This window comes from Ammospiza nelsoni, chromosome 7, assembly GCF_027579445.1.
Source record: "Ammospiza nelsoni isolate bAmmNel1 chromosome 7, bAmmNel1.pri, whole genome shotgun sequence".
In the NCBI taxonomy this organism is placed as follows: Eukaryota; Metazoa; Chordata; class Aves; order Passeriformes; family Passerellidae; genus Ammospiza; species Ammospiza nelsoni.
The window spans coordinates 17157939-17172428 of record NC_080639.1 but is presented as its reverse complement, the minus strand read 5'-3'; the positions used below and the strand labels follow the sequence as shown (position 1 = coordinate 17172428).

At 36.4% G+C, this 14490-nt stretch overlaps 1 protein-coding gene across 1 annotated transcript in view; it reads right to left on the bottom strand.

The window, feature by feature from the left end:
• The window catches only part of TTN (titin), a 238152-nt gene extending 228124 nt beyond the window's left edge, over window positions 1-10028 (bottom strand). The window contains exons 1-6 of the mRNA XM_059476507.1: window positions 9830-10028; window positions 7671-7774; window positions 3384-3587; window positions 2451-2738; window positions 1610-1698; window positions 1271-1512 (exon numbers count right to left, since the gene is read on the bottom strand). Coding sequence (XP_059332490.1) covers window positions 1271-1512; window positions 1610-1698; window positions 2451-2738; window positions 3384-3587; window positions 7671-7761 — 914 coding nt within the window. The 5' untranslated portion in view covers window positions 7762-7774; window positions 9830-10028. The remainder of the gene's footprint in view (window positions 1-1270; window positions 1513-1609; window positions 1699-2450; window positions 2739-3383; window positions 3588-7670; window positions 7775-9829) is intronic.
• Between the last annotated feature and the right edge of the window lie 4462 nt (window positions 10029-14490).

The following is a 14490-nucleotide window of genomic DNA, read 5'->3' as shown; positions in this document are numbered from 1 at the left end:
ATGTCATGTAGCTACCACCTAGCAAAACAACTGGATGTACTCCTGTACTACATCTTACCGTCAGTGTCATCCATATAAGTACCCATAATTCAGGCAAATTTCTTATCAGTGCTGAATATTTTTCCCTGCACTTACATGTACAGATCTCAGACGCAATAATTTATATCCACTTGGCAAGTGCTAGTTTCTAAATTCTGATATTCCAAAAAATTCAGTCCTAATCCCAGCAGACAGTTTTAAAGCGTTTTCCAAATTCTTAAACAGGCTTTCTAACTTAGAATTTCTTTCAGTGGAATTTTTTGTGCTGCATTTCCCAGAGAACGTTAACAAATAGCAGCAGTAGGGGGCAGCAGCATCATGTTGATTTTTAGATTTAGTTTTTTCTAACGTGTTGTATGTCTAAAAGGGGTCTGACTAGCAAGGGAGGGCAAATTTCTAGTTCTATATGTGCTCTAGATGTCGCTATTGAATTCCTTTTTCATTTATGTAGTTTGATAGTTACAGCTAGTTGCTATCAATCCATTTATTCCTGTCCTTGCAAGTTATTATCAGGGGGTAAATTCACCAGCATACCCAGCTCTGACAACTTAAATGGGGCTCTTCCGAGCATTCAGCTTGGAGACATTCCTTCCATGATGCTGGTACTTCAGGATACTGCAAATGCAGGACTTTCAAAACACTCTTGGCTTTACCTGCCCCTCAGCACAGACTTCATGGAGTCTCCCAGACCATGAGCCTTGCTCTTCACATCACTCACTTTCCCTCTCTGGCCCTTCTACACAGCAGAGATAAACTTCATTTTTCCATAACCACATTTAGCTTGCCTACCTTCAAAATATTATTTCTGTAGTTATTACCAGCACATACACAGAACACCAGCTCAAGGTTTTTTTTACATATCCTTTCATTTTGTTTGCCACTCATCAGTGTCATTGCTCTTTTCTCTGTTCATCTAAAATAATCAAGTCAACTGCTCTACTGTTGTTTTTTTTCTGTTTCATCATGAAATTGAGCTGTGAGTGCTACTTTGGCTCTATGTAGAGCAACCAAATGGGATTTTCTACAGTAGGGTATAGAAGTCTACATAGGGGACACACACTTCTGTAGCAGTGGCAAATAGATCACCCTACAGCTCACCATCAGAACAAAGCCAGTCATTATTAAGTCAGTGCATTCTTTCATTTCATACTGTGCTCTCATTCTACAGCATTACTTCTCTATGTAAAAGTGATTCCAAAAGCAATACTGCCCAAAAGAACAGTAATTTTACCTTACTGGTGAAGGTGTTGGTGCTCTGACATGTCTTACAGGCGATGGTGATTGTCTAACGGGCGATGGTGATTGCTGTCGTGCCATTTGTGCTTTTGCAGCAGTTGTCGGGGTTGGTGATTTGGATGTAGGTCTAGGAGGCATTCGTGGAGGTGCCTTGTGTGGGAGCTGTTGGGTGGTTGCACCTTCTATCATCATTTCAACACTTGTAAGTGATCTGGCATCAAAGTGGGCTTCAGTCTTCTACAATGAAAAACAAGAAAAGGAAAACTAGGGTGAGGGACTGTAGAAGTAATCCTCCACATTTTAGCCTTACCTGCTTTGTTTTTGAAAATTGTACCTTTTCAATTCTGGCTTGTCTTGTTTGTGAAATCTGAGCAGTCGATACAATTGTCTTTGTCTTTTTAGCAGGAACGGCTTCTTCCTCGCCTTTGGAAAGAAAACATGGTCAGAAGAATTGCATATGTTAACAATTAATAAACAGAGAAATAAATGAATGGTCAACTTCAATTATATAAAAAATTTACATAAACAACAGAAAAATAATTAAACAACCATCTGTTTTGCCTTCAATATCTACAGATAGATAGTTGTGAAAACAGTTGAAACAATATTACTGCATTACCAAGTCATTAGAAAACAACCTCAAAGCAGAACAAAATACATTCATTGTAGATTCTTCATATCAGTCCTGGATCTTAAATGACTACAGACAAAAGCCTGACTGAGGTGAAATCCAAGCAAGAGTGCTCTGGGTAGCATGTTTTCCTGCCACAATTCTCTAAAAACTGTCCTTATCCTTACCAGCCTCCTTCACAAGACTAGGTAGAGCTATGCAGTCTGATTTATCTATTCTATCAAAGCCAACTTACAAATAAAACTTTGAGAGATTTACAGACCAAAATGAGAACAACTCAAGGTATCCCACACTTTTTCCATCAACTGTATCCTCTGCTTAAAGAACACTCATTCTGGAGAAAAATCTTTTTAAATCTCAGACAAAAATCTTTGGTAAATTTCATCAAAGATGCTGTTTTGTTTTTTATTTTTTACAGCAAGTTAATAACTCTTGAGAAAGAAATGATAAATTAACTTGTTGATATAACTGCAATGAGTGGTGCATATTGTACCATTACCATTAATGCTCTGATTTTCATGGCCTGCAGCTTCAGCTCTGTTACCTTGAATGAGCAATTCAGCTGTTGAAGTAGCACGTCCCACGCTATTTGTGGCATTTACGGAATAGGTGCCGGAGTCTTCAGGATATGCTTCTGCAATTATTAAGCTGTAAAGGTCTCCTTCTTGTGAAATTTTAAAATCGGGGGAACTTTTAATTTCTACTCCATCCCGATAGAACTTCACCACAGGTGTAGGGATTCCAGTCACTCTCACGTCAAGTCGAACTTGACTTCCTTGTCTTGCAGTCATGCTTTGTAGTCGTTGTGAGAAGTTTGGTGGTGCTGTTGCAGCTGCATTTTTATTAAAGAAGTAAACAGAAAAACAATAGTGTCTGTTAAAAAGAATGGCAAGTACTAGATGCTTTCATTACTAGAAGTGTGTGAGTTCTATTTCTTCTTCACAGGCTACTGACAGGTGATAGTACCTTCTGAAACATTCAAAATATTATTTTTGATTATACCTAGGATTGCAAATGTTTCTAGAATTACAGATATATTGCTTGTAACCATAGGCATTAAGCACAGTCTTTTGGTATGGACCTTTATGTGACTTGTTCTGTTAAATATCATTGATACCATTAGATATCATTAATGGCTCCATGCTGCAGAAATTAATTTTTTTTTAATGGGCAATTTCAATGTAGCCAGCATGACAGACCGTAAGGAGCTACCTGCATAAGGGCTGAGCCAGAAGCTTGAGTCGTTTAATCATGAATAAGAGTTTGTGAGATCAAGATTAAACTTGATACAGTTAAAATGTAAAGGACACTGTTAGACATTACTGGTGAGAACGCACGCTGAGTTCTAGACTGCTTTAGGAAAAGGAATGTGCTTTGCTATTTTTTGCTGATCGTTTACTTGAAATCTGAACTATTTCCAATCATCCCTCGGACTGGTAGCAGGCAGAGAGAGGTGCCTTTCCGTAGCTGTGAGTACCTGTGACCAGCAGCTCAGCAGTACTAGTCGCTTGCCCAGATCCATTGGTGGCTTGCACAGTGTATCTCCCGCTGTTGGCTTCTGTCACGGTGGGGATCACCAGTCTAGCGCGGCCATCACTAAACGAGATCTGCACACCGGGCAGAGTTGCAGCAGAGAGAACCTGGCCATCCCGAAACCAGTTCACCTCAGGAACTGGGAAACCTGCAGAAAAAGGAAGACAAATGGAGATCAAGACATTATGAAATGCCAGACATAAAAATTTACCATGTATACACAGCTGCGGTGGAGCATAATGCCATAGGTGCAGATATATGTCCAGAGACACAGTGGCAAAGGAATTTTGTTTTAGAAAGGTCTCTAAAATGTACAGAGCAATAGGGCAGCTGCACTGGCTCCTGTGTTTAGTAAATCACTTGAATAATGAGAAAACTGTAGTATTTAGCAATCTTACTAAGAAATAGAAGTCCATCAAATTCAGGAGGAGGATGTGAGGTATTTTAAAAATGCATTTGCTGGTATCTAAGTAGGATTGATTATTGCTAGCATATTTATGCAGTCCAATAGTCTGGAGATAATGTAAACATCAGTACTTCCAACCAAATAAAGCATATGTTCTAAAACTACTATGGTTTTAGAAAATGAAGTGATAGAAAAAGTGACTGCTGTAGACATTAAAATCAAATGCCAGCAAAGTTTTGGGGGTTTTAATTTCTTTTTCTGCAATTTTTTGAGTTTGATCAACAGCAGTCACCTGGAATCAACTGTTGTTCAAATATATTATTCTATTTTATCAGGGTCATGAACAAGAGTCTTGGGGTCAGAAAAATTTCAGTTTTAACAACAGCTGATTTTTGGTTTTAAATGGTGATTTGAGATTGCCTGTGGAAATTGTCTTCTCAGTGTTCTACTCAGCCAAATTTATTGAGTAACTTAAATCCATTTGATGAACAAGTAAAATTCTTATATGAACCACACACATAAGGAGAACAGGTAATTTAAGGAGATGGTTCCAGCTCGAAGTCTTTTTTGTAGTTCTAGAACATAATTTCTTCAAAATTAAAATCCTCCCAAATTCACTTCATGTTTTTCTCCACTCAACCCAAATCACCAGTTGCACTGCATGGAGGCTAAGAAATGAGATCTGAGACTTGAATTAATTTTCCCAGTTGTATTGTCTGTGCCCCAGGGGCACAGAATTCTGCTTCCTTTCTAGAGTATCCTTCCTATAAACCAAATAAATTATTAAGGAATTTGATGTGCAAGGAAAATGACTGTGTGAGACTAAAGTGAAAGAGAAGCTGATATGTAGATTGAGGCTTTCATTGGTTCACTGCAGTCCCATCAGACTTGGTTAGGAAAGTTTAAAATCTGATTCACAGTAAAGCACTGATATTTAGAGAAATGTAAAATGAACATACACACAGAGAGAGAGAAAATGAGGACGGTTTTAGGGAGGATTGGAAATCAAAAGAGTAAAAGTAGCTTTAAGCATTGTCAGTTTACAGATGGAAGTTATCAAACTGTTCTGATGGGATGGTATGATTCAATTTTGTGCTATTGGTGTAGGGCAACTTGGGCATTATCATCATCAACATAGAGTATGCAGCAGACACCAGTGATTTCATTCAGAACTGTCTTCAATATTAGTGAAAATTAGTTTAAAAATATTTTAAGCTAGGCAATCCTTCAAAACACGTCCTCTGTAGTGAATTTCATGAAATATTTCAAAAGTTCTATTTGAACTTTTGCGGTGGTATTATATGATGATTAGCAAAAATGGGAGTTTCTGTGGCAGGTTGAGAAAGGCCTGCACTTTTAAAATGGAGTCTATTTTGATGTCTCAAACTGCTATGTACAAGGCATCCAAAGCTAGAAGCCATTTTAGAAATCTGAGCCCGAGTTTATATTTAAAACTCAACTCCACAAATTTCCTAGCACTCTGCTAGCCCCAGGTCACAGAGCTAGTAAGATCTAACTCAGATTATAGATAAATGTGCCCAGTCTATATAGAGTAGGGTTTTACTTCTACATGTCCCAAATACACTATGATTTGACTGTTAATGATAAGAACAATCGTTGTTCATTTTAAAACTGTCCTTGAGGTTTTTTGAACTTTAATACCAAAAAGAAGAAAATCGACCTGTAGTGCCTCAAATTCACCACTTAAGTAATTGAATTCAATAAGATTCTCCTGACAACGATGTGAGAGGGACTGCCAACTTGTGTATGATCTGTGTGCTGCTTTCAAAAACAAGCACTATGAAAAGGCTGTCTTGCACTGGGTAATACCTGAAAATACCAGTTCAAGAAAGGTAAGCAGTGCATAGTTTAATTCTTTATGAAAAAATTTGAACTTGATCAGTACTGTGGAGACATGAGCTTGGCACTGTTCTAAGGCCAGGAACAGTTCTGACTTTCTTGTCTCATGACTCAGTCACCGGTGACCCAGTAGGACTCCCCCTGTGACAGTGTCCTGGCTGCCCTGGCATTTGCTGCTTTTAATAACAGGGTTTGTGTGTTCTGTGCTTTCTGTTACATGCTGGGTTTATTAATCTGATATCATCCCTTTATAATGTGACACTTAATTCACATTCTAATACAGCAGCACAGTTCATTTATTCTAGTTTACACACAGGAAAATTACATCTCAGGTGGTTGCTAAGCTCTCCTTGATACTCTTAGATTAACTGAGGTCTTCACGTTTGAACTGTAGCTGTGTATTAATACTTGACTTGTTTATAATAGATCAGTGTTATTAGAGATAGAGAAAAATTCTTATTTTTAAACTCACAATAATTCATTGCAGGTAGAAAGGGTAGGCATTACAGCAGGATAAAGCTATGTAGTCCTTTATTTATGCAATTAGTTATAGTAAAAGCCTTTCCTGACTTTTATGCTGCAGAAAACTAAATGCCAAGCCACTGTCAGGTCTTTCAAACCAGGACGATGTTTTTAGGGCAGGAAGGATATACCAGAATCTCACAATGTGAAAAAAACCTAACAAGAGGTTGACTCACAAGATATTTGAGACTAACATACAAATATGGCATATGCTATTAGAAACACTGCTGTATCTTCTCTTGGTAAGAAATCAAGTTCCCCTCCCAAGTACTCCATAATATCATACAAATGAAATTAGCCAAAATCACACACTGAATAATAACACTAGCCTCCTAACTTTTTCTGATGATATTTTTAGGTATTCCTAATACCAATAAGGATTGTAAAAGAGAAAAAAAAATCACAGAAAATTTACAGTGTAGAAGCAAGAAGAGAAAACCAGGGCAATTAACTGAAGAATAAGGGCCAAATAATAGAATATGGCATGAAAAAGTGTCATGGATGGAGACTGCAGGACATGTTCAAACACCAAATGTGTGAGCCAGTGTCATGCAAAATGACCAAGGGATGAAATACATGGACCATAGATGTCAGAGATCTTTATAGTTGCACAGATCATGTGTTTGCACCTGTCACACAGCATCTGAGTAGTGCTTTATGGTATGTGGATCATCACATTGCTAATGCCTGTAAGACAATATAATTCCACCAGCAGGAGCACATGTCATTTCTTCTTAGTCACTGCCGAGGTCAGAGACACTCTTAGAGCAGTGTGTTGGGTCTCTGGTAACGCTGTCTCAGGGGTTTGCTTGGAGTTCTGCACAAGATAGGGTGTTTGAATAGTATGTAGACTGGAGAAATCAAGTATCCTTTAAATTGCATGGTATCTTTAAATTGCACAGGCAATTGATATTAATCCAGCCTTGTGCTAACATCATGATCACCTTACACTTCTATTTTTTAGTACACGAGGGTTTTCTGCCCTCTTTAGTGGCCAGTTGGGCCTAGATTTTGTGCTTTTAATCCCCCTCCTAGAACTCTGGAATTAAGTAAACTTAAGGGCAGAAACTTAAGGGAAGCAGAAATAGAGCTTGCTTAGCTAAAGTAAACCTTAACAAAAGGTCTTGGAAGAACTATCATAAATCCTGTTTTTTGCATCCTGACTTCTAATTCTGCCCAGTCATCATCCAAATGAGGTTATTGTTTCTGCAGCCACATGAAGTTCCCTTATTAGCACAGTATGTATTTTTAGGCACATACATTTCAAGGGGTGGTTCAGCGCGGTATGATATGGATATATATCCACATTTCAGCACTCATCTTGACCCATTCATACCAGATTATGACCTATGAAAAGTGTCATCATTTTTCTCATCATAAACATTAGAAAATAAATTAGTGCTAAACGATAGCAAATCTTGGAAGAATGAATCAAAGCCTTACCGCTAATATGAGCCTCAAAGGTTGCGGCACTACCCTCCAGTGCCACAACGCTTTGTAACGGCTGTGTGAAAGTTGGTGCTTTCGTCGTCATCTTTACAGGCACTCTGCAAGCAAAATAACCCCATCATTAGATATCAATGGTGAAAATGTTATTGTATCCACACACTTCTTGCAAGATCTTAAGAATATATGCAGCTATTCTCTAAACAATTTACTCAGTTTTAAATCAGAACAACTGGTGAAATGCAAATATTGTGGGTTTTGACAAATTTGTATTGCAAATTACTCTTGGAACATGTTTGGTTGAACTGGATGGGAAACCACTGTATTTAGTGGAGCTGTGCTTTGGCACTGCAAGTATGCAGCAGGAGAGAAAATTCTGCTTGACTCACTGTGTGACCTTCCACAGGTCATTCAGGCTGCCTCTCTTTGTCTACTAATTTGTGTTATCTGACAGGAAAAAATTACCCTGTATAATTTTTAAAAATATTTTGCTGGTGCAAAATATTTGCATTCTGCAATGACAAGACAACTAGGTCACTAAGAAGCAATTGAAAGAAATGTGGAAATCTACAATGTACTTAGCTTAATAATGCCAATAAATTATTAATAATAAATTATTAATAATAAATTATTATTAATAATAATATTAATGAATTTTCATTATTAATAATGCAATAAATATCAAAATACTATTTTAAAAGGACTCTGTAAATAGTGAATAATTTCACTTTACAGAAGCATATTGGCAATAAAGATGCAGATAAAATTCTCCTCTTTCTTAGAGAGTATCTCCGTGGAATTTTGAGTATGGAAAGACAGCCACCTTCGAAATGTGAGCTAGGATATAAAGTAGCCACTGACACTGATGGCTTGAACAACTGCAAAGCCATATGAAATCTGAAAGAAAGTTTGCTTTCTCTTGCTATGCCAGAAGATCTTACTTTGAAATAACACACTGCCACTAGAAAAGCTTGTGTGTTGATATTTTATATTTGCATGATCTATTTATTAACTGATGTTGAATTGTACAGTTTTTAAAAAGGTAGCTACTATTTTCTTAATATGATCATACATCCATTAAAGTTACATTTTTTCTTATTAAAAAATCCCTCCGAGCATATCTGGTATCAACCAACAGAAAAATCCCACAATATTTCAAGGCAAACTTACTCATATATTTCCTTCCATTTACTTTTGCTCTTTGTGACAGTCCCAAGGTTAAATTAAAAATTACAAAGTGAAGTTTCTTTCACTATGAGTCAAATTTATTCTACCTCTCACAGGGGTGAAAATTCTTCATTACTTGGGTTCCTTCATAGAAATCAGGGCCTGATGCATACATGCAATAAGAGCATAAAGGCAGAACTGGATATTGAATTGGAATTTTCAGGTTCAGTTATGACTATGTTTTGAAGCTCAGCTAAAATAAATGGGAATAATTTTGCAATACAATTAAACATTATGAAAGCTCATATATATATATATATATATATATATATATATATATATATATATGTAGTTTCCAGAGGAGAACAGAAATAATTTAATTGAGAATAATTTCTATCGAGATCCCACAAAGTTTCTATATTTCATTGTCCAAGCAAATTCTGGTTATATAGATGTGATCTTATAAGGCTTCTTGTATAATTAGAATTGAAAGTATGCATCTAAAATGTCATGTTCCAGAAATAACCTTTGCAGCCATGAATGACAGCAGACAAGTGTTCCAGAGCTGCCGTGTAACTGATACCTTAGCAGTTGTTTTCCTTAAAAAGTCATCAGCACTTAGCTGATACCATGTGCATTTTATCAGAGCTATTCTTGGAGCTTCTCAGTTTATCTCTCAGCAGCATAACCTTGAACACTCCCAACAGAAAGGAGTTTTTAAGTTAAGCACATGTTTCCATGCACTTTTAAAATCCTAATTTATGTGGTCTTTAGCAATAAGATACCCTGGAAAAGAAACCTTTTTGCTGAGAGTTATCAAAACTTACTCCAGAAATTAAGGCTATAACCTTGACAGAGCATTTAAGTGTTTCATGTCTATACCCTGAAATCTACAACCCCCTGTGAGAAAATTTATAAATAATAGATTGTATCAGAATTATTAATGACTGATAAAACACTTATTACACCAGCAGAAACATGCTACTAACCTGATCTCTCAAAGTGCCTGCAAGAGTGGGCTAAGCCCAACGAAATCTTCTTGAACGACGTCCTTATCCAGAGTAAGATTTTTTTAGACAATCCCAGCATGAGAATTGAAGAGCCTCTAATCATAAAAACAAAACTACACAGTCTTGACAGTGTAGTTTTGTTTTTTTGCAATCCCTACACCCGAGGCGAGGCGGGGAATGCACGACTGCTCAGAAGTGCTAACATAGTTGTTTCGCTTTATATACCCCACCTCTGCTGACACGTCTGCCTCATCATGTCAGTGCCCATTCTGATTGGTTTCCTGAAAGAAAGTTTCTTGGGAGAGGGGATTCACTCTCTGTAACCATACACCACCTGTTGGTTTTGATTGACAATGCTAATTTTAGAGGCACAAAAGGGATTCACTGAGGAAACCTCAGCCATTCCAAAGCTTTTGATTTATAATTCAATTTAGTTTACCAAGTGCAGTTTACATTGTAAATTACCTAATTCATAATCACAAGACAAAGAAAATAATAAAAAAGCATTTTAACAGGGCATATGGACAAGTGAGATTCAGCCTTACTTTCTTTCATTATAAAACATCCAAGAAGCCACACCAAATGCATATGTCAATCACCAGACTAAATAAGTAAGCTGAGCTCAGACAAGTGGCTGCAGTTGCACTATTAGAATACACCATTTAAACTGTTTTTCCCCTCTAACTTTGAATTGTAAAATTTTGTTTATTAATATATAGATTTCGTTCTGTAGGGTAGTTTTTGTTTCCTTCACAATTTTTCTGTTGGATGTTCCAAGCAGTTACGCATAACAAACAGTAGCATACAATGTGCAGAAACACAAATTTTGTTAAAGTAAATTAACATGGACAAATTCTGTCATTTTTAAGAAAGAAGATTTTAAGTCTAACAGCTTTTTTCTAGGCCTGTGTAGGCCTTGTGCAGACCTCAGGCCATGGAAAGCATATTGGCTTGTGAACTTCAGTAGCCCAGCTTTGTCACTGTGCAGCTACTTGTGCTTTTAGAGAGGCTGCTTCTGAAACAGACATCAGAGTTAGGAGACTACTCTTGTTTATGGCTGGAATGGGAGGTGTTTCACCACACCACCTCGTCTGCCTGGTTCTATTCCTGCCTATCTAGCAAACTCTTTAAGCACATAACTGACACATAAGACTACTTAAAATTGCTTGCTTAAAATCAAGCATGTGCTTAGCTGGTTTGGTAAAACGAGACTTCAGTCTGCAGTTACCAAGTTCCACATGGAAAAGGACCTCCCTGAGAGCACCCAGATAAGTAAACACAGATTGGAGCTTTGTGCTATCAGCTGCACTTGCGTTTGAAAACAACCTGAAGGAAATCTCCAGCAAGAGAGGCAGAAAATGCCAAGGAGAGAGAGAGAGGGTTTCACTGCTATGATTCCTGCAAGGGAGTCCTAATGTTATAGTTTGCAGATCTGAAATAAATAAGGAATTATATATTGCTGCAATTTAAAAAAATAACTTCAGAAATTTGATCTGAAAGTCAATTCATCCATCCTGTAAGGTGGCAACTTCATGGCTACTCTTGGCATGCAGCAGCAACACAAACTGGAGGAACGGTCTCTTCACTGGTACTGCACTGGAACTACCTGAACTCTCACAGTGGCTGAAAGTCAGAGTACTACAGCTCATTTTTAATTTCTTGTTGCAAATAGATTTCAGAGAGCCTAATCACTCTGTACATGACTTAGTATGACACCAAATGCAACTCTATGCAATGAGGGGGAGCTCAAGCTGGCTTGTATTAAAAAAAATATATTAAAAATATTTAAAGAAACTTGTGTGAAGAGTATAAAATGTCTATTTCTAAGCAGAGGCCTGCTAAATTAGCAAACAGTTGTTTTTCTCTCTAGTTAAACACTTATATAGTGAAAATTCAAACTTGAAGAAAAACACAGGCTAGTATTTGCAAACTTAAAAAATGCAGCCTGCTTAATCATGATGTCAAAATCAAACAAAAAATATAAAAGTTTATTAACATATTATCATTTTGAAATGACAGAAATATGAAACTTGTCATTTTGAAATTTTGAGATGGTCAGAACTTCATATTTCCATTTTCCGTTTCCATATTCTATTTCCATTAAGTCAACAATGACTGATAACAGTAATAGTTACAAGGGAAAAGATTTCCTGCATTCAAATACAGATATACTGTATTTAAAAAAATAAGTTCCTTCTTTTTTTTTTTAACTTTTACAATTACTTCTAATAAGCTGTTTCTATTCCAACAAAAGTTTATACGTTCTCAAATTTTTTGCTTTAAATACAGAAGTAAAATTTCAAAACAGTGGAATATTTATCTTGTCCTCAAGGAAATATGAATTACTTATCCTGCATGCTTTCTGTCACATTGATATCACATGATTTCTGCATGTTTTGTATCACACAGTGTACCCACAAGAAAAATCAGAAGGATGACTTCAGTCTTATTGTGTAGCTAAGACACTGCTGGTAAAAATGACATTTTTTCTCTGTTCAAGCATCAAACAAAAATCAGATCCAGATAATGAAAAAGACTTTTTTGTCAGGAAGACCATTAAATTGGGCATAGTTATGAAAATTTCAATATCTGCTTTAGTCTGCTACTGCTTGAAGTATAAACTCCATATTGCCAATGTTTGGTACATATAGTAGATTGTAGGCCACCACACATTTAAGAAGTAGCAGGTGATATTTAACACAGTGAAACACTGTGGTGTGGACACCTGCAATCTCTGTGTGAATCATTTTGATTAATTATAACAATCCTAATGACTTGAGCCATGCAGCTGCTTTAATAAGGTCCACATGAAGATGCCTTGAAAGATGAAGACTCTAGTCAGAGTTTAAAGACAAAATAAATTCTTTCTTGAACACTTAAAATTTCAAAGTGCCACCTAAGGAAGTTTTTACTGTGCTAATTTAAGAGGAATTTCCTAATACTTTTTTAAAAAATTCACGATGTTTACCATTCAGCTACTGCAGAGTACACTGGTGGTACAACACTAGCAGTGTTTGACAAATAATGCTGCTCATTATTTGTCAAACACTGCTAGTGTTGTACCACCAGTGTACTCTGCAGTAGCTGCACATCCAATGTAACATAAATCCTGCTTTCTTTCCTGGTCCCTTAGTCTATCTACAAATGCCAATTTGCAAACTGTGTAAAAAGACCCAAGTACCTTTCCCATTCCTTTCTCTCCTTCCATTTTTGCTGTCTCCCTTACTTCTCACTTCTGTTCCTTCCTATACAATAACTATTATATCTCCTTTCAATTACTATTTTCATTTTACTCCCTCCTCTGATCAACTATGCAAACCAAGAGAGTCATGAAATAGAACTTCACATAAAACTTCTCACTTAAAAAATGCTGCCCTATGTTCTTATAAAACCAACAAAACAGAATCCCAAATATTTTGTATATTATATTCTTGTTTAATTGCCAGTTTTCCAAGTATACTTTGGGTAAAAATTACTTTCCCTTGTCCCTCCCACTTTCTTTAAGCTTAAAAATAACAAAAAAAAATTCTAAACTGTTAAACCACCAAATCATGACTTAAAATCAAATCACATTTCCACCACCCTTATCAACTTCTCTTTCCCTGCTAATACTACAAACAGTACTTTGCAACAAAAACTTTAGAACCTTAAACACAGGCTATTAATTGAATTGTATGCACAAGAATATCCACGTTTTTGTGCTGCAACTGGCTTTTGAAAGGCTGCTGCCTTTTCAGGTGCTTATCTGAGTCACTGTAAGTGAATATGCAAGATACCTCAACCTTTGTCAATGCAACTAAAACCTGCTTGCAAAAAAAATTTTTTCTGAAGAAGGCACTTTCAGTTGCTTCCAAAATAGAAAACAAAATTAAGGCACTGAGTTTTGAAATTACTTTATCTGTTTCATATGGGAAGAACTTACTGGAAACTGTATATTACCAGGGTTCCTATTCATTAACTTCCTCTTAATAGGAGTCACTTATATCATCTCCTTTGAAATACCTAAGGAGATTTACAGAAGTCACTTTTGACAAGATTTCCTTGTGTATTATTTCTTTATGCATCATCCTCATACATTTACATACATGGAACAAGGAAGAAAGAGAAACATTTGCCTTCTCAGCACTTCACTTTAGAGAGCAGGCCTTACTAACAAAACCTGCACCCAGAGTAAGGAACATACTGATTAAGTGTTCTATTTCCTTCCACAAAACAGTAATTAACATCATTGTACTGGGAAAAAGTTCTATCTAACATTGAGACAGTCCTTAGCATTTAATAGATGCATATATTTCATCAATTTTGGAAACCTTTTAACAAATCTGTAGACATCTATGATTTGTAAAATGAAAAGAAACAAGCACACTTACCATTTTTCACAATGGATCCATTCTCTGGGAACACTTGAAGCAATAGCTGTGTTACTCATTGGCCAAAGTTAATAGATCTTTATTTATTTATAAACACCACTTTCTACTATTTTGTAAGAAAATCATAAGTAAGAACAGATACACAGATTTCTGATTTGCCCCATGTATTATTTAAAGAAACATTGAAACTTTTTTCCTGAGTTATGTTTTGTGAATCAACAGGAAAAGCCCCTAAATATTATTTTTTCTCCTAGTCTAACAATCGGGGAA